Source organism: Scyliorhinus canicula, chromosome 7 (genome assembly GCF_902713615.1).
Source record: "Scyliorhinus canicula chromosome 7, sScyCan1.1, whole genome shotgun sequence".
NCBI lineage: Eukaryota > Metazoa > Chordata > Chondrichthyes > Carcharhiniformes > Scyliorhinidae > Scyliorhinus > Scyliorhinus canicula.
In genome coordinates this window covers 126,968,870-126,988,526 of record NC_052152.1, presented here as the reverse complement: position 1 = coordinate 126,988,526, position 19,657 = coordinate 126,968,870, and the positions used below count along the sequence as shown (strand labels likewise).

The 19,657-nt window shown below is 55.6% G+C and overlaps 1 protein-coding gene across 9 annotated transcripts in view; it reads right to left on the bottom strand.

Annotated features, from left to right (window-relative positions):
• LOC119969356 (phospholipid transfer protein) overlaps nt 1-19,657 on the bottom strand; it is a 268,237-nt gene that overhangs the window by 114,533 nt on the left and 134,047 nt on the right. For all 9 annotated transcript variants that reach the window (XM_038802893.1, XM_038802891.1, XM_038802887.1 and 6 more), the window contains one exon: nt 1,145-1,268. In XM_038802893.1, coding sequence (XP_038658821.1) covers nt 1,145-1,253 — 109 coding nt within the window. In that variant the 5' untranslated portion in view covers nt 1,254-1,268. The remainder of the gene's footprint in view (nt 1-1,144; nt 1,269-19,657) is intronic.

Sequence of the window (19,657 nt, the reverse complement as noted above, 5' to 3'; positions counted from 1 at the left end):
TGAATGGGCCGGTTAAAAAGTGGCGGGTGTTCGCGCACCCCAGCGGTGGTGATCTTTCTGCAGGAGACACACCTCCGTGTGAAGGACCAGGTTAGGTTAAGGAAGGGGTGAATCGGGCAGGTTTTTCACTCTGGGTTTGATTTGAAATCGAGGGACGTGGCGATTTTAATGAGCAAAAAAATGGGATTTGTGAGTTTGATGCAGGTGAGGGATTTTGGTGGGAGATATGTGATTGTGAGCGGGGTATTGGAAGGGCCACCGGTAGTGTTGGTAAATGTGTATGCCCCAAATTGGGATGATGTGGGTGTCATGAGAATGTCACTTTAAGAAATGTTTGTCTGCTCATGTTACTGCAGTGATGTCAGAGTGTAGGTGGAGCTGAGCTCTGGCTCTGCTTTTTAGTTTCACTTTGAGAAAAGCCTGGGTGTGTCTGTGTTTTTTTAGTTTCATAAGAACATAAGAACTAGGAGCAGGAGTAGGCCATCTGGCCCCTTGAGCCTGCTCCGCCATTCAATGAGATCATGGCTGAACTTTTGTGGACTCAGCTCCACTTTCCGGCCCGAACACCATAACCCTTAATCCCTTTATTCTTCAAAAAACTATCTATCTTTACCTTAAAAACATTTAATGAAGGAGCCTCTACTGCTTCACTGGGCAAGGAATTCCATAGATACAAAACCCTTTGGGTGAAGAGGTTCCTCCTAAACTCAGTCCTAAATCAGAGAATCCCGCCCTATCTGTGTGTGCAGGATCTCAAGGTGTGCCTATGTGTGAAGGTGCAGGAACTGTGCATAAGGTGTGTGCTGAGATGTGTGTTTCTGTGTGAGGGGTGGGGATGTGATGAAGCATCTCCTGAGGTATTGTGTTGTTTCACCCATCTGACAAAGGGAACTGTGGGTGGATTTTCCACTCATGATGTTACAGGACGGGAGGTTATTCACAAGATGGCTCCCTGCAAACTCTCCTTATCAGCCTGCCAACACCTGCAGGGTGATGCAGAGTGGCTGGATGTAAAGGGACAGGTCTCTCTCCCTCACCTTTCCAACTTTGCATTGTTTTAATCACTGAAACCATTTTAAAATAATCTTGTGTTTATTTGAGGAAAAGCAACACCCTTGGCCCAGGATTCTCTAGAGGATCTTACTGAGTCTCAGTCCTTGTTCTGTGATGCGAATCCTGCAGGCGGGTTTGATGGTCACTGCAGTGTTCAATGTGATCAGCAGGAGTGTGCAGCCGAGGACACCGCCAGCCATGATGTCCCACCGTTTCTGTAGAACAAGCAGCCAGTATGTTAAACACCATCAGTCACCATGGCAATTTGCAGCACCACCATTATAGAACCAATTATCACAGTCACCATGGTGACTCCCATCATCTTAATGAGCTTGAACAGTTCTTTTTATAAAAGGGTATTTCACTCCAATCAAACGCTGAAATATTGATGGAAGGAGCTGTTCTGAAGATAAAAAGCTTTCGAAGGCCATTCAGTCCCTTTGTGCCTGTTACACAGGAACAGGCGGAGGCCATTCAGTCCCTTTGTGCCTGTTACACAGGAACAGGAGGAGGCCATTCAGTCCCGCAGCCATGTTTCTTGCCTCTGAATCACAAGGCTCTGGGTTCAAGACCAACTCCAGGGCCTGAGCGCAGAAGCTAAGGTTGATACTCGGTGCAGTATTGAGGAAATCTAATCTGCAGGCAAATCACAGAGATAGATGTCTCCTGCATTTCCTGAAATTTATTAATGACCTCGACTTTAGTCTATAGGGCACAATTTCAGAATTTATAGATGATCTGAAACTTAGAAACATTGTAAACTGGGAGGAGACTAATGCAGAACTTCAAAAAGAATATTGACAGGATGATGGAGTGGGCAGACAGGGAGGTGCAGTGGGCAGACAGGATGGTGCAGTGGGCAGACAGGGTGGTGCAGTGGGCAGACAGGATGGTGCAGTGGGCAGACAGGATGGTGGAGTGGGCAGACAGGATGGTGCAGTGGGCAGACAGGATGGTGCAGTGGGCAGACAGGATGGTGCAGTGGGCAGACAGGATGGTGGAGTGGGCAGACAGGATGGTGGAGTGGGCAGACAGGATGGTGCAGTGGGCAGACAGGATGGTGCAGTGGGCAGACAGGGTGGTGGAGTGGGCAGACAGGGTGGTGCCGTGGGCAGACAGGGTGGTGCAGTGGGCAGACAGGATGGTGCAGTGGGCAGACAGGATGGTGCAGTGGGCAGACAGGATGGTGGAGTGGGCAGACAGGATGGTGGAGTGGGCAGACAGGATGGTGGAGTGGGCAGACAGGATGGTGGAGTGGGCAGACAGGGTGGTGCAGTGGGCAGACAGGATGGTGCAGTGGGCAGACAGGATGGTGCAGTGGGCAGACAGGATGGTGGAGTGGGCAGACAGGATGGTGGAGTGGGCAGACAGGATGGTGCAGTGGGCAGACAGGGTGGTGCAGTGGGCAGACAGGATGGTGCAGTGGGCAGACAGGGTGGTGCAGTGGGCAGACAGGATGGTGGAGTGGGCAGACAGGATGGTGGAGTGGGCAGACAGGATGGTGGAGTGGGCAGACAGGGTGGTGCAGTGGGCAGACAGGGTGGTGCCGTGGGCAGACAGGATGGTGCAGTGGGCAGACAGGATGGTGCAGTGGGCAGACAGGGTGGGGAATGGGCAGACAGGGTGGTGCAGTGGGCAGACAGGGTGGGGAATGGGCAGACAGGATGGTGCAGTGGGCAGACAGGGTGGGGAATGGGCAGACAGGATGGTGCAGTGGGCAGACAGGGTGGTGCAGTGGGCAGACAGGATGGGGAATGGGCAGACAGGGTGGTGCAGTGGGCAGACAGGGTGGTGCAGTGGGCAGACAGGGTGGTGGAGTGGGCAGACAGGATGGTGCAGTGGGCAGACAGGATGGTGCAGTGGGCAGAGTGGTGGAGTGGGCAGACAGGATGGTGCAGTGGGCAGACAGGGTGGTGCAGTGGGCAGACAGGATGGTGCAGTGGGCAGACAGGATGGTGCAGTGGGCAGACAGGATGGTGCAGTGGGCAGACAGGGTGGTGCAGTGGGCAGACAGGATGGTGCAGTGGGCAGACAGGATGGTGCAGTGGGCAGACAGGATGGTGCAGTGGGCAGACAGGATGGTGCAGTGGGCAGACAGGGTGGTGCAGTGGGCAGACAGGATGGTGTAGTGGGCAGACAGGATGGTGGCGTGGGGGCAGACAGGATGGTGGAGTGGGCAGACAGGATGGTGCAGTGGGCAGACAGGATGGTGCAGTGGGCAGACAGGATGGTGCAGTGGGCAGACAGGATGGTGGAGTGGGCAGACAGGGTGGTGCAGTGGGCAGACAGGATGGTGCAGTGGGCAGACAGGATGGTGCAGTGGGCAGACAGGATGGTGGAGTGAGCAGACAGCATGGTGCAGTGGGCAGACAGGGTGGGGCAGTGGGCAGACAGGATGGTGGCGTGGGGGCAGACAGGATGGTGCAGTGGGTGCAGTGGGCAGACAGGATGGTGCAGTGGGTAGACAGGATGGGGAATGGGCAGACAGGATGAGGAATGGGCAGACAGGATGGTGGCATGGGGGCAGACAGGATGGTGCAGTGGGCAGACAGGGTGGTGCAGTGGGCAGACAGGATGGTGGAGTGGGCAGACAGGATGGTGCAGTGGGCAGACAGGATGGTGCAGTGGGCAGACAGGATGGTGCAGTAGGCAGACAGGATGGTGCAGTGGGCAGACAGGATGGTGCAGTGGGCAGACAGGATGGTGGCGTGGGGGCAGACAGGATGGTGGAGTGGGCAGACAGGATGGTGCAGTGGGCAGACAGGATGGTGCAGTGGGCAGACAGGATGGTGGAATGGGCAGACAGGATGGTGCAGTGGGCAGACAGGATGGTGCAGTGGGCAGACAGGATGGTGGAGTGGGCAGACAGGATGGTGGAGTGGGCAGACAGGATGGTGGAGTGGGCAGACAGGATGGTGCAGTGGGCAGACAGGGTGGTGGAGTGGGCAGACAGAGTGGGGGAGTGGGCAGACAGAGTGGGGAATGGGCAGACAGGATGGTGCAGTGGGCAGACAGGATGGTGGAGTGGGCAGACAGAGTGGGGGAGTGGGCAGACAGAGTGGGGAATGGGCAGACAGGATGGTGCAGTGGGGCAGACAGGATGGTGGAATGGGCAGACAGGATGGTGGAGTGGGCAGACAGGGTGGGGGAGTGGGCAGACAGGGTGGGGGAGTGGGCAGACAGAGTGGGGAATGGGCAGACAGAGTGGGGAATGGGCAGACAGGATGGTGCAGTGGGGCAGACAGGATGGTGCAGTGGGCAGACAGGATGGTGCAGTGGGGCAGACAGGATGGTGCAGTGGGCAGACAGGATGGTGGAATGGGCAGACAGGATGGTGGAGTGGGCAGACAGGGTGGGGGAGTGGGCAGACAGTGGGGAATGGGCAGACAGGATGGGGAGTGGGCAGACAGGGTGGTGCAGTGGGCAGACAGGATGGTGGAGTGGGCAGACAGGATGGGGAATGGGCAGACAGGATGGTGCAGTGGGCAGACAGGGTGGTGCAGTGGGCAGACAGGGTGGGGAATGGGCAGACAGGATGGTGCAGTGGGCAGACAGGGTGGTGGAGTGGGCAGACAGGGTGGGGGAGTGGGAAGACAGGGTGGGGGAGTGGGCAGACAGGGTGGTGCAGTGGGCAGACAGGATGGTGCAGTGGGCAGACAGGGTGGTGGAGTGGGCAGACAGGGTGGTGGAGTGGGCAGACAGGGTGGTGCAGTGGGCAGACAGGATGGGGAATGGGCAGACAGGATGGTGCAGTGGGCAGTCAGGGTGGTGCAGTGGGCAGACAGGGTGGTGGAGTGGGCAGACAGGATGGTGCAGTGGGCAGACAGGATGGTGGAGTGGGCAGACAGGATGGTGCAGTGGGCAGACAGGATGGTGCAGTGGGCAGACAGGGTGGTGGAGTGGGCAGACAGGGTGGTGGAGTGGGCAGACAGGGTGGTGCAGTGGGCAGACAGGATGGTGGAGTGGGCAGACAGGATGGTGCAGTGGGCAGACAGGATGGTGGAGTGGGCAGACAGGATGGTGCAGTGGGCAGACAGGATGGTGCAGTGGGCAGACAGGGTGGTGCAGTGGGCAGACAGGGTGGTGCAGTGGGCAGACAGGATGGTGGAGTGGGCAGACAGGATGGTGCAGTGGGCAGACAGGATGGTGCAGTGGGCAGACAGGATGGTGCAGTGGGCAGACAGGATGGTGCAGTGGGCAGACAGGATGGTGCAGTGGGCAGACAGGGTGGGGGAGTGGGCAGACAGGATGGTGGAGTGGGCAGACAGGATGGTGCAGTGGGCAGACAGGGTGGTGGAGTGGGCAGACAGGATGGTGCAGTGGGCAGACAGGGTGGTGGAGTGGGCAGACAGGATGGTGCAGTGGGCAGACAGGATGGTGGAGTGGGCAGACAGGGTGGTGGAGTGGGCAGACAGGGTGGTGGAGTGGGAAGACAGGGTGGGGGAGTGGGCAGACAGGGTGGTGGAGTGGGCAGACAGGATGGTGGAGTGGGCAGACAGGGTGGTGGAGTGGGCAGACAGGGTGGGGAATGGGCAGACAGGATGGTGCAGTGGGCAGACAGGGTGGTGGAGTGGGCAGACAGGATGGTGCAGTGGGCAGACAGGGTGGTGGAGTGGGCAGACAGGATGGTGCAGTGGGCAGACAGGGTGGTGGAGTGGGCAGACAGGATGGTGGAGTGGGAAGACAGGGTGGGGGAGCGGGCAGACAGGGTGGTGGAGTGGGCAGACAGGATGGTGCAGTGGGCAGACAGGGTGGGGAATGGGCAGACAGGGTGGTGCAGTGGGCAGACAGGATGGGGAATGGGCAGACAGGGTGGTGCAGTGGGCAGACAGGGTGGTGGAGTGGGCAGACAGGATGGTGCAGTGGGCAGACAGGGTGGGGAATGGGCAGACAGGGTGGTGCAGTGGGCAGACAGGATGGTGCAGTGGGCAGACAGGATGGTGCAGTGGGCAGACAGGATGGTGCAGTGGGCAGACAGGATGGTGGAGTGGGCAGACAGGGTGGTGGAGTGGGCAGACAGGATGGTGCAGTGGGCAGACAGGATGGTGCAGTGGGCAGACAGGATGATGGAGTGGGCAGACAGGATGGTGCAGTGGGCAGACAGGATGATGGAGTGGGCAGACAGGATGGTGCAGTGGGCAGACAGGATGATGGAGTGGGCAGACAGGGTGGTGCAGTGGGCAGACAGGATGGTGGAGTGGGCAGACAGGGTGGTGCAGTGGGCAGACAGGGTGGTGCAGTGGGCAGACAGGGTGGGGGAGTGGGAAGACAGGATGGTGGAGTGGGCAGACAGGGTGGTGGAGTGGGCATACAGAGTGGTGGAGTGGGCAGACAGGATGGTGCAGTGGGCAGACAGGATGGTGCAGTGGGGGCAGACAGGATGATGCAGTGGGGGCAGACAGGATGATGGAGTGGGCAGACAGGATGGTGCAGTGGGCAGACAGAGTGGTGGAGTGGGCAGACAGGATGGTGGAGTGGGCAGACAGAGTGGTGGAGTGGGCAGACAAGTGACAAATGAAAGTTAATGAAGAGAAATGTAAACTCCTTCATTTTTGGAGAAAGAAAACAGAGACAATGGGTGCGATTTAATGGAAATGTTCCTACTAGTGGGAGCGATCGGGAACAGCCTAGTACTTCCCGACGTGTAACCCGGCTTGTCCGTCATCAGTACCAAATGTTAATTGGTCCATTTAACTAAGCCCCATGTGCTTCATGCCATCAATGATGGTGCCGCCAGCTGAATTGTCAGGACCGAGCCGCCAGCGAGAGGGAGCACCACTTAAACTGACCCATGCCACTGAGGAGACCAGCCCCACCATTTGGGGATGTTGAACTGGCCAAGTTGTTGGATGCGGTCAAGACCAGACAGTATGCCCTGTTGCCCGACGGGGCTTGGGAGGTCAGCCACTGGGCAGTCAGTGTTGCTTGCGAGTAAGTGGCAGTGTCACCAGCTGTGGGAGAGTCACCAGGAGGACCGCCACCCAGTGCCATAAGAAGCTCAATGATCTTCCTGGGCCACACAGGTGGGTTGGTTCCAGGCCCTCCAGCCTCCACCCCCACCCCGATGGCCACACGCTTGGCACCGCCCCAGCCCAGCACCATACCGTGCCCCAGCCCACCCATGTCCAGCTGTGCAGTCCATGCCTGCCCCCTCCACCCCCCCAACCCATCCACACCACACCCACTTTGTGATGAACGATGCTTGAGGCTCATAATGCCCTGTCTGTATCCCTGCAGATGATGTTGACCCACAACAGACGGGAGAAGACCCAGACAGGCGATGGGGTGCTGGACATTAGAATCCTCACCCCCTACGAGTAACGGGCCCTGGAGGTCGTGGAGGTGGCAGCGGACAGTTGGGTCATTGACATACACGTTGGTGTATGGCACAGAGGTGAGGATCCACTGGCCGCCACCCACATGATCCGCCAAAGAACAATACAGCACAGAAACAGGCCCTTCAGCCCTCCAAGCCTGTACTGGTCATGATACCACCCTTAGCCAAAACCCTCAGCACTTCCTAGTGCCGTATCCCTCTATACCCATCCTGTCATGTATTGGTCGAGATGCCTTTTGAATGCTGCTAATGTATCTGCTTCCACAACCTCCTCTGGCAGCGGGTTCCTGTCAAATGTGAGTTGTTAATGCCATACAGAATGTTCCATCCCTCCCACTCACCAAATATCCGGCAGGGTATCCATCCGACGGTGCCGGCCCTTCGGGGGTAGTCCCACCTCCCAAGATAACACCTCGGGGGGGAGCTCAGAGGAGACCACCACATTCACAGCACAGCTGTCATCCCTACCCTCCACCTCACCTTGGTGGGCAACAGTAGTGGGCAGGCTTCTGCAGAACATTCTGGTGAGCATCACACAGTTGCTGATGCACATCAGGTGGAGGGTGGAACGCCCAGGCGAGAAAGCAGTCGGAGGTCTGCTGGATCCCAGGACCCAGGTGGGTCCCGGTTAGATGCCGAGCCTCTGGATCGGGTTTACCTGAAGTTGATGCAATTGATAGGATGCGGCCATGCGATTCGGAGGGGCATGTCATCAACACTTCAGCAGGTCCATAGCTTTAATTGGAGAGGTTCCAGAGGCTATGGATCCCAAGAGATGGCGCTGGCAATACATGGCACTGCTGGGGTGGAGACCACAGTGGAGAGCCTGATGCATAACGTCAGCAGTATGAGTGGAGGTGTCCATGGCATAGCTCAGTCAGTGACGGCCATGGCTGAGGGCCTCGGTAACTTGTCCAACTCGCTGAGGGGCGTGTCCCAATCCCAGGTAGACCTTTGAGGCGCTACGGAGTATGTCCCAGTCTCAGCTCAGTATTGCCGAGGCACTCCCAGAGCATTGTCCTATTCGCCAGGGGATGTGTCCTGGTCACAGGTGGACCTTGTTGGGTGCCCAGAGCATGTCCAAAGATGTGCAGGTTAGGTGGATTGGCCATGCTAAATTGCCCTGAGTGTCCAAAATGTTAGGAGGGGTGATTGGATTAGGGGGATAAGGTGGAAGTGAGGGCTGTAATGGGTCAGTGCAGACTCGATGGGCCAAATGGCCTCCTTCTGCACTGTATGTTCAATGTCCAGAGTCGTCGTCCCCTCCAACGGCATGTTTTGGAGTCAGGCCCCGGAACAGAATGGCATGGAGGGGTATGTGCCGCCGGCAAATGGGCTGAGGCCCTCCAGCCCCGGCCCCAGAGGATGCTCACTGGGAGCATCAGGTTGCGTAAGCAGCAGGCTGTCACCACCTCTGATGTGCATCCTGGGGACACACCTAGACGCAGCGGTAGAGCATGGAATGCTGAGGATCACGGAGAGAGCACTGGGGGTGGGGGGGGGGGGGGGGGAGTGTTGGGAGGGTGGGTAAGGGGAGATGGCACCATCGGGCGCTCGGGCAGTTGAGGACACATATGTACATAATTAAAAAACGTTGCACCTGAGAAATATGGCGCCCCTGGCATTTTCTTCGGCCAAGTGGGCCGACCACCAATCCCTCGGCCCTGCCTGAGCCCCCGGACATGACGGTCCTGGATTTCCAACCAAGGCACACCATGTGCAGGTGATGTGTGTGAGTGAGCACTCAGCAGACAGGCAGGAGTCTGACTATGGCATAGATTGAGGAGAACCAGCGCTCAGCGGGTTGTCATCACCCCCCCTGCCTTCGGCCCGCTGACAGTGCTGTCACAGTCCCATCACCCTGGAGTAATTTTACACAGACCCTGGGAGGTGGAAATGGCTGGTTAGGGGCAGAGGTGAAGGGGGTGAGATGATGGAGGAAGCCACACCCTATGTGAAACGGGCAAGGATGAGGGTCACCCTGGCCCGCCAGGCTCGGTGGACCCTCGCCGCTGCTGCCTATCCTCCATTCTCTGACTGTATCCTATCTACAAGAATTCACCAATGTTCCTTAGGCAGCACCTTCCAGCTTTGACAAAGAGTCATCCAAACTTGAAACGTTAACCCCTATTCTCTCCACAGATGCTGCACACAAACACTAACTCAGGTTTTTAACCCTTACTGCAAAAAAAACCTGTAACACAATATAACTGAAATTCCGACATTCATCACACAGAGTCCGCAGCCACCACGCGAGCATCCCGACCGGCAATAGCAGGATAGTTCCACGCCGTCGGGAACTCGGCCGGTCAGGGGTGGAGGATTGCTGAGCGGGCCTCTGTGAATGGCCCCCTGGTGGTGCGGCATATCCCACGGTGACGCTGATTTTCGGTGCCCAGAGATTCGCCAAACCGATGCTGTGCTCGATTACAGGATCAAACTGGATTCTCCGCTCCGGCGCTGCATACGATTTTGGCGTCGGGGTGCGGAGAATCCAGCCCTGTGTGTTTGCTTTTGGTTTTCATTTTGATCAAGAAGGCAGAGGGCCACAGCTCTGATTTCTCTCTAAAGACATGAAATAAAGGTCTTTCTCTATGCACATCCAGTTAAACCTGCAGGGAAATCCCGCCCAGCACCAGCTGCAGTCAAGGTGGATTGTTTGAAAATCTTTTTTAAACTCTCATGTGGAGAATTCTAGTCTCATCTCAGAGATGCTGATAGTTAATCTGGTGGAGGTGGAAGCAAGTCAAAATTAAACGGTCCTGCGATGGATCTTCCGCGTGAAAGCCCAGGTTAATACAAGTTAAAATGACTCCTCAGAGGAGATCCCACAGCCTGAGAGTTTCTTCCTGAATGTTTCAGCCAGAAGAACCTCGTTAGTAATCTAACAGGTGGTTTCAGTACTCTGCGTCCTGGGAAGATAGCCGACTACAACGATTTCAATATCAGCAACAAGGACACCTCTCTTTCCTCCATTTTAATCCCAAGCATTTTACCCTTCCCTTCCCCTTGTGTGTCTGTCTTGTGTGGATTTGGAGAGAGGGTGGGACAGTAAAAGGGGGAGTAATAGATTAATTGGCCATTATTCTATTATAATTATTGCATGTCCTTCCTCTCTTGTCATTATAAATAAACAGTTATTGTGTTTTACTTAAAAATCTGGTGCCTGTAAGTCATTGGAACAGTCAAGGGTCAAAGATCTCAGAACTTTTATACAAATTATTGGTTAATTTGTTCATGTTGGGACTTCGGGGTCTGTGAGACTGGAATTGACTGCATATTCGGCCAGGTGTCGTATCAAATGCTTCAACCTTATCTTTTGCACTGAGGAGCTGGGCTCCCCCATCATTGAGGATGTGGATATTTATGTAGCCTCCTCCTCCTGTGATGTCAACTTACATAGGCCAGACTTGCCTGTAGACTTGCTCCATGTATTGAGAGGATCAAGGGGTGATCTGATTGAGGTTTTAAAGCTGATTAAAGGATTTTCTTGGATGGATGAAAAGATGGAAACTATTTCCACTAATATGAGGATCGACTACAAGGTGGCACAACCGTAAAATTACAAGGTCATTGAATAATTTATACTTATTAAAAAAGCAATGATCCTCGCACTTGCCCTGGGGAGCATCGCTGTCTACCATCCTGCAATCTGAAGAACAATCGTTTCCCACAACTCAGTTTTCAGTCCTTAAGCTATATTTTAAAATCAAAGTAACTATTGTGGGCATTAACTATTCGGTTCCATGAGCCTCAATTTTGTTCACCAGCCTTTTATTGGTACTTTTCAAACTTAAAACTTAAACTTAAAATCCAGAGGGAAACATTCTGCTCCATTCCCTTCATCAACCTTCCCTGCTCCTTCATTATGAAGAGTTCAAATTTCTCAGGATTTGTTTGGGGGGTGGGGTAAAATGCCGCAGTTGAAGAAGGTGCTGTTGGAGGGGGGGGAGATTGGCGGAGGGGGGGGGGGGGGGGTGTTTGGCTCTTCCGAATTTTATAAATTATTATTGGGCGGCAAATATTACGATGTCAAGAAGTCGGGGAGGGATCGGTGTGGGAGCGTGTGGAGGCGGCCCCATGTAAAGACACGAGTCTGGGGGCACTGTTACCGGCACCTCTGCCAGCCAAGTACGCCACAAGCCCGGTAGTAGTGGCAGCCCTGAGGGTGTGGGGACAGTGGAAGCAGCATATGGGGTTGGGTCAGCGTGGGCCCCGATATGTGGTAATCACCAATTTGCTCCGGGGGGGGGGGGGGGGGGGGGGGGTTGGATGAGGGGTTCCGGACGTGGCAGCAGGCGGGAATCGAAAGATTTGGAGATCTTTTTATTCATGAGGGCGTTGGAGGAGTTGGAGGAGGAATTTGAGTTGCCGGGTGGGAATGGGTTCTGGTATCTGCAAGCGAGGGATTTAATGTGGAAGCAAAATTTGACCTTCCCGCACCTGCCGCACCAGGGTCCACAGAATATGGTGATGTCGAGAACAGGAGTAGGGAGGGGAAGGTTTCAGAGATCTACAGTGAACTGATGGAGTGGGAGGGAGCCCCGATAGGGGAGATGAAGCAAAAATGGGAAGAAGAATTGGGTGGGGAGTTGGAGGCCGAATTAGGGGAGGAGGGCCTGAGGCGAGTCAATGCATCCTCGTCGTGTGCCAGGCTCAGCCTGATACAATTTAAGGGCGCGCATGACGGTGGCCAGGATGAGCAGGGTCTTTGAGGGGGTGGAGGATTGATATGTTCGCTGTGCGGGGATTCCTGTGTACCATGTCCATATGTTTTGGGCATGTCCGAGGTTGAGGGGTTTCGGGCAGGGGTTTGCTGACGTCATGTCAGAAGTTTTCAATATGCTCCGGTGCTGAGGACCCGGGTTCGAATCCCGGCCCTGGGTCACTGTCCGTGTGGAGTTTACATATTCTCCCCCATGTCTGCATGGGTTTCACTCTCACAACCCAAAGATGTGAAGGTTAGGTGGATTCGTCACACTAAATTGCCCCTTGGAGAAAAAAATTATTGGGTACACTAAATTTGAAAAAAAAAAGAAGTTTTAACGGTGAGGGTGGGGCAGAGTCTAGAGGTGGCGATTTTTGGTGTGTCGGAAGACCCGGGAGCCCAGGGGGTGAGAGAGGCTGATGTCCTGGCTTTGCCTCCCTGGTGGCCTCGGAGAAGGATCTTACTAGGTGGAGGGACTCGGAAGTCTCCAAGTCGGGGTATGGGTCAGTGACATGGTGGGGTTTCTCAGACTCGAGAAAATTAAATTCGCCTTGAGGGGATCACTGCAGGGGTTTGCCCGAAGGTGGCAGCCATTCATCGACTTCTTCGAGAAAAATTACTCTGTCAGCAGGGGGTGGGGGGAAAAAGGAGGCACGAGGGGCCGGGGCGAGTAAGGGCAGGAGAACCAGTGGGGAAAGGGGGCTGGGGCAGGTTGCCCTGTTTCTGAAAGCCATGTTGGCTGGGATTTGTTACTGGGGACGGGTGTTGGTTACATTGTTTTGTTCTTGTTGAAACCTGATGTTTAAGATTGTGAACATTATAAATGCCTTAGAACATAGAACAGTACAGCACAGAACAGGCCCTTCGGCCCTCAATGTTGTGCCGAGCCATGATCACCCTACTCAAACCCACGTATCCACCCTATACCCGTAACCCAACAACCCCCCCCCCCCTTAACCTTACTTTAATTAGGACACTACGGGCAATTTAGCATGGCCAATCCACCTAACCCGCACATCTTTGGACTGTGGGAGGAAACCGGAGCACCCGGAGAAAACCCACGCAGACATGGGGAGAACGTGCAGACTCCGCACAGACAGTGTCCCAGCGGGGAATCGAACCTGGGACCCTGGAGCTGTGAAGCATTTATGCTAACCACCATGCTACCCTGCATTAATAAAATATTTTCTATAAAAGTGTTCAAATTGAATTTAATTTTTTTCGATGAATAAATTTGGAAGTAAAAAGCTAATCTCAATGTTTGTGATGAAATCTTTGAAGAACACATCTGGTTCGCTAATGTCCTTTAGGGAAGGAAATCTGCCATCCTTACCTGGTCTGGCCTATATGAGACTCCAGACCCACAGCAATGTGGTTGACTCTTAACTGCTCTCTGAAATATCCCAGAAAACCACTTGGCTGTATCAAACCACAACAAAAACATTTGTAAAGAATGAAACAGGACGGACCAACTTGCATACACTGAGCCGCCAGAAACTACAACTGCAAAACCCAACCTTGTCATGTGCCAGGCTCACGACCAGAGCGTACTACCAAGTTACCACCAACATGTCACCTGCTCTCCACCGGAGGCCCTAAAACCTCGACTACTGCTAGACAAATATCAAACATGCCTACCGCTCTATCGCCCGCTCACAATCTGACCACAGGCTGTGCTCCTGCTCCCGGCTTATAAGCAAAAACTGAAGCAAGAGAATCCGTCAAAGAAAGTCGGGCAATGTTGGTCTGAAAATCAGATGTTCTCCTACAGGACTGCTTAGAGTCAATGGACTGGTCAGTATTTAAAAACTCTGCGACCAGCCTGAACGAGTACAGTAACTGGCTTTTTTTTAAAAATAATTTTTATTGGAATTTTTTGAAAAATATATATCAACAAAACAATAATAACAGTAACAATAATAATAATAAACACCCCCGGCACCCGTAACAATGCATATAACAAACCCCCCCACCCCCCCACCCCAATAAACAACAGAATAAACTAATAAACAAATTAACTTAAACACTATCCCCCTTTCCTTCCCCCCCTTTCCGCCCCCTTCCCTCCCTCCCACCCCCTTACCCCCCCTCCCCCCCACGGAGTTGCTGCTGCTGCTGACCTAGTACCTTATCGTTGAGCCAGAAAGTCGAGGAAAGGCTGCCACCTCCTAAAGAACCCTTATAACGACCACCTCAGGGCGAACTAAACCCTCTCCAACTTAATGAATCCCGCCATGTCATTAATTCAGGTCTCCACACTCGGAGGTCTCGCATCTTTCCATTGCAGCAAGATCCTCCGCCGAGCTACTAGGGACACAAAGGCCAAGACATCGGCCTCTTTCGCCTCCTGCACTCCCGGCTCCACCCCAACCCCAAATATTGCGAGTACCCAGCCTGGCTTAACCCTGGATCCCACCACCCTCGACACCGTCCCCGCCACCCCCTTCCAGAACTCCTCCAGTGCCGGGCATGCCCAGAACATATGGGCATGGTTTGCTAGACTCCCCGAACACCTGATGCACCTGTCTTCGCCCCCAAAGAACCTACTCATCCTAGATCCGGACATGTGGGCCCGGTGCAGCATCTTGAACTGGATGAGACTAAGCATCGCACATGAAGAGGAGGAGTTCACCGTCCGCCCATGTCCCCTCCTCAATCTGCTCCCCCAGCTCCACCTCCCACTTAGCCTTCAGCTCCTCTACCGACGCCTCCCCCACCTCCTGCATTACCTGGTAGATGTCAGACACCTTCCCATCCCCGACCCACACCCCCGAAAGCACCCTATCCCTTACCCCCCGAGGGGGCAGCAAAGGGAACCCCTCCACCTGTCGCCTAGCAAACGCCTTGACCTGAAGGTACCTGAACATATTCCCCGGGGGAGCTCAAACTTCTGCTCCAGTTCACCAAGGCTCGCGAACCTCCCGTCAATAAACAGGTCTCCCAACTTCCTGATGCCCGCTCTGTGCCACCCCAGGAACCCGCCATCCATGTTGCCTGGGACAAACCGGTGATTCCCCCGCAGCGGGGCCTCCACCGAGCCCCCCACTTCCCCCCTGTGTCGCCTCCACTGCCCCCAAATTTTGAGGGTGGCCGCCACCACCAGGCTCGTGGTGTACCTCGTTGGAGGGAGCGGCAACGGAGCCGTTACCAGTGCCTTCAGGCTCGTGCCTCCACAGGACGCCATCTCCATCCTTTTCCATGCTGCCCCCTCCCCCTCCATTACCCACTTGCGTACCATCGAGACATTAGCCGCCCAATAGTACCCAGAGAGGTTGGGCAGCGCCAGCCCCCCTATATCCCTGCCCCGCTCCAAAAAGACCCTCCTTACCCTCGGAGTCCCATGCGCACAAACAAATCCCAGAACCCTCCTAAAAAAGGCCCTTGGAACGAAAATGGGGAGGCACTGAAACAAAAACAAAAATCTCAGGAGCACCGTCATTTTAATGGACTGTACTCTACCCGCCAACGACAACGGCAGCATGTCCCACCTTTTAAATTCCTCCTCCATCTGCTCCACCAACCTAGTAAAATTGAGCTTGTGCAGAGTCCCCCAGCTCCTAGCCACCTGAACCCCCAGGTACCTAAAACTCCTCACTGCCCTCTTTAGCGGGAGCCTATCAATCCCCTCCTCCTGATCTCCCGGGTGTATGACAAACAGCTCACTCTTGCCCAGGTTCAATTTATATCCCGAGAAACTCCCGAACTCAGCAAGAATCTCCATCACCTCCGGCATTCCCCCCACCGGGTCTGCTACATACAACAGCAAGTCGTCCGCATACAGCGACACTCGGTGCTCCTCCCCACCTCGCACCAAACCCCTCCACCCCCTCGACTCCCTGAGAGCCATGGCAAGAGGCTCTATTGCCAGCGCAAAAAGCAAGGGGATCAGGGGGCTCCCCTGCCTCGTCCCACGGTGGAGCCTGAAGTACTCGGATCTCCTCCCATTTGTCGCTACACTCGCCATCGGGGCCTCGTACAGCAACCTCACCCATTTAATAAACCCCACCCCAAACCCGAACCTCTCCAACACCTCCCACAAGTACCCCCACTCAACCCTGTCAAAGACCTTCTCCGCATCCAATGCCACCACAATCCCCGCCTCTCCGTCTGCTGCCGGCATCATTATCACATTTAGCAGCCTTCGCACATTAGTGTTCAGCTGCCTCCACTTCACAACACCCGTCTGATCTTCATGTATCACCCCCGGCACACAGTCCTCTATTCTAGTGGCCAAGATCTTCGCCAGCAACTTGGCGTCTACATTCAGCAGTGAAATCGGCCTGTATGAACCGCACTGCAAGGGGTCCTTATCACGCTTCAGGATCAGGGAGATTAGTGCCCGAGATATCGTCGTGGGCAGAACACCCCCCTCCCATGCCTCGTTAAAGGTCCTGACCAACAGGGGGCCCAGCAGGTCCGCATATGTCTTATAAAATTCAACCGGGAACCCATCCGGTCCCGGCGCCTTCACCGACTGCATGTGGCCAATCTCACTAACCAGCTCCTCCAACTCGATCGCCGCTCCCCAGTCCCTCCACCTGCTCCTCCTGCACCCTTGGAAATCGGAGCCTGTCCAAAAAATTCTCCATTCCCCCTCCCACCGCCGGCGGCTCCGACCGGTACAGTTCCCTATAGAAGTCCCTAAAGACCTCATTGACCTCTGCCCCCTGTCGCACCACATTCCCATCTCTATCCTTCACTCCACCAATCTCTCTAGCCGCGTCCCGTTTACGCAGCTGGTGCGCCAGCATCCTGCTCGCCTTCTCTCCATACTCGTAGACCGCTCCCTGTGCCTTCCTCCACTGTGTCTCCGCCTTTCTGGTGGTCAATAAATCAAACTTGGCCTGCAAGCTACGCCGTTCCCCCAGCAATCCCTCCTCCGGGGCCTCCACGTACCTCCTATCTACACTCAACAGCTCCTCCACCAGTCTCTCCCTCTCCCTCCTCTCCCCCCTCTCCCTATGGGCTCGGATGGAGATCAGCTCTCCGCTAATCACTGCCTTCAGAGCCTCCCATACCATCCCCACCTGGACCTCCCCAGTATCATTGACCTCGAGGTACCTCTCGATACATCCCCGAACCCTCCTACACACCTCCTCATCAGCCAACAACCCCACGTCCAGACGCCAAAGCGGGCGCTGGTCCCGCGCCTCCCCCATCTCCAGATCCACCCAACGTGGAGCATGGTCCGAAATCGCGATAGCCGAATATTCAGCCTCCTACACCCTCGGGACCAGTCCCCTGCTCAAAACAAAGAAATCAATGCGGGAATAAACCCTGTGCACATGGGAGAAAAAGGAGTACTCCCGAGCCCTCGGTCTCCCGAACCTCCAGGGGTCCACTCCTCCCATCTGGTCCATAAACCCCCTCAATACCTTGGCCGCCGCTGGCCTCCTGCCTGTCCTTGAATTAGAACGATCCAGTAGGGGATCCAGCACTGTTTTGAAGTCCCCCCCCCCCCATGATCAAGCCCCCCACCTCCAGGCCAGGAATGCTGCCCAACATATGCCTCATGAAACCAGCATCATCCCAATTTGGGGCGTACACATTAACCAACACCACCCTCTCCCCCTGCAGCTTACCGCTCACCATCACATATCTGCCGCCACTATCAGCCACAACCTCAGATGCCTCAAATGCCACCCTCTTCCCCACCAGGATCGCCACCCCCCAGTTCTTCGAGTCGAGCCCGGAGTGGAAAACCCACCCCACCCACCCCTTCCTCAGACGGACCTGGTCCGCCACCTTCAGGTGGATCTCCTGGAGCATGGCCACGTCCGCCCTCAGCCCCTTCAGATGCGAAAACACCCGGGCCCGCTTAACCGGCCCATTCAATCCCCTCACGTTCCACGTAATCAGCCGGATCAGGGGGCAACCCGCCCCCCTCCACCGTCGACTAGCCATAGCCCATCGACTGCTCGCCCCTGGCCAGCACCCATTCGGCCCGTTTCCCATGCCGATAGAACCTCACCCCGACCCCCCCCCCGAACTCCTCCCTGGCCAATCCAGCAGCAACCCGGTATCCGCCCCCCCACCCCCCCCACACCCCCCCCCCCCCCCCCCCCCCCCCGCCCTTCCAGGCTAGGACCGCTCCTAGCCGCAACTCTCCCTCCACTGTACTCCCGTGAGCCAGCTGACTTCTGCTGACCCCGGCAGCTCCCGCTCTAACTCCGACCCCTCCCGATATGAGGTCCCCCCTCCTCCCCTGCATCAGCTCCTGGGCACCGCTTCGGCGCGGGAAACCCGGTCTAGTAACCCCGCCCCTCGCCACCAGCTCCACCCCCTCGTCCTGCAGCACGGGAAACCAGAGAAAAGCCCGCGCTTTCACACTGCCCCACCCCACCAATGCAGCTCTCAAACCGCAGTCCCAACCCAACCACCAACTCCGTACAAACAAAGACACAGATCAACCACAAACCCCCGTACCCCACTTAGAACACAGAACCATAACCCACATCGTCCGAAAGCGAGAGAGAAAACAAAAACAAACAGAATAACCCGCTACAGCATAAACAATGATATATGAATAGAATAGAAAAACTCCCACAGCCCCCAATCTCTAGTTCGAGTCCAGCTTTTCAGCCTGCACAAAGGCCCACGCTTCCTCCGGGGACTCAAAGTAGTGATGCCGGTCCTTGTAGGTGACCCACAGGCGCGCAGGCGGCAACATGCCGAACTTCACCTGTTTTCCATGGATCACCACCTTCATCCAGTTAAACCCGGCTCTCCGCTTGGCCACCTCCGCACTCCAGTCCTGGTAGATACGCACTACCGAATTCTCCCACTTACTACTCACCTTCTTGGCCCATCGGAGAACACACTCCCGGTTACTGAACCGATGGAACCGCACCAGCACCGCCCGCGGGGGTTCATTTGCCTTAGGCCGCCTGGCCAGTACTCTGTGGGCCCCCTCCAGCTCCAGGGGCAGATGGAAGGATCCTGCCCCCACCAGCGAGTTCAACATCACGGCCACATAGGCCGACAGGTCCGACCCCTCCAGCCCCTCCTCGAGGCCCAGGATCCGCAGGTTCTTCCTCCGTGACCGAAGCTCCATCTCCTCGAACCGATCTTGCCACTTTTTATGAAGCGCCTCGTGTATCTCCACCTTCCCCACGAGGGCCGAAACCTCCTCCTCGCGCTCAGAGGCCTGCTGCTGCAACTCAAGTATCGCTGCACCCTGGGTTGTCTGGGTCTCCAGCAGCTTACTCGTCGTCACCTTCAGGGATTCCAACAACTCCCCTTTCAGAAGGGCCGCCTGCTGCTCCTCAGCCCACTGCCTCCACTCCTCAGGGGCTCCACCGGCCGCCACTTTGTCCACCTTCCCCCGCTTTTCCAGGGGAGCTGCTGCCATTTTTCTCCTCGCCCCACTTCGAGTCCGAACCATAAATCCCAGGGGGTCTTGCTCCTGACCCCTTTATCCACCGGGAATTGTTGAATCAGTGCTGTTTGGGGCCCTTAAAAGAGCCCACAAGTCCTTTTAAAGCGGGAGCTGCCGAACGTGCGGCTTAGCTCCGCATAGCTGCAACCGGAAGTCTACAGTAACTGACTTAATTAGTAAA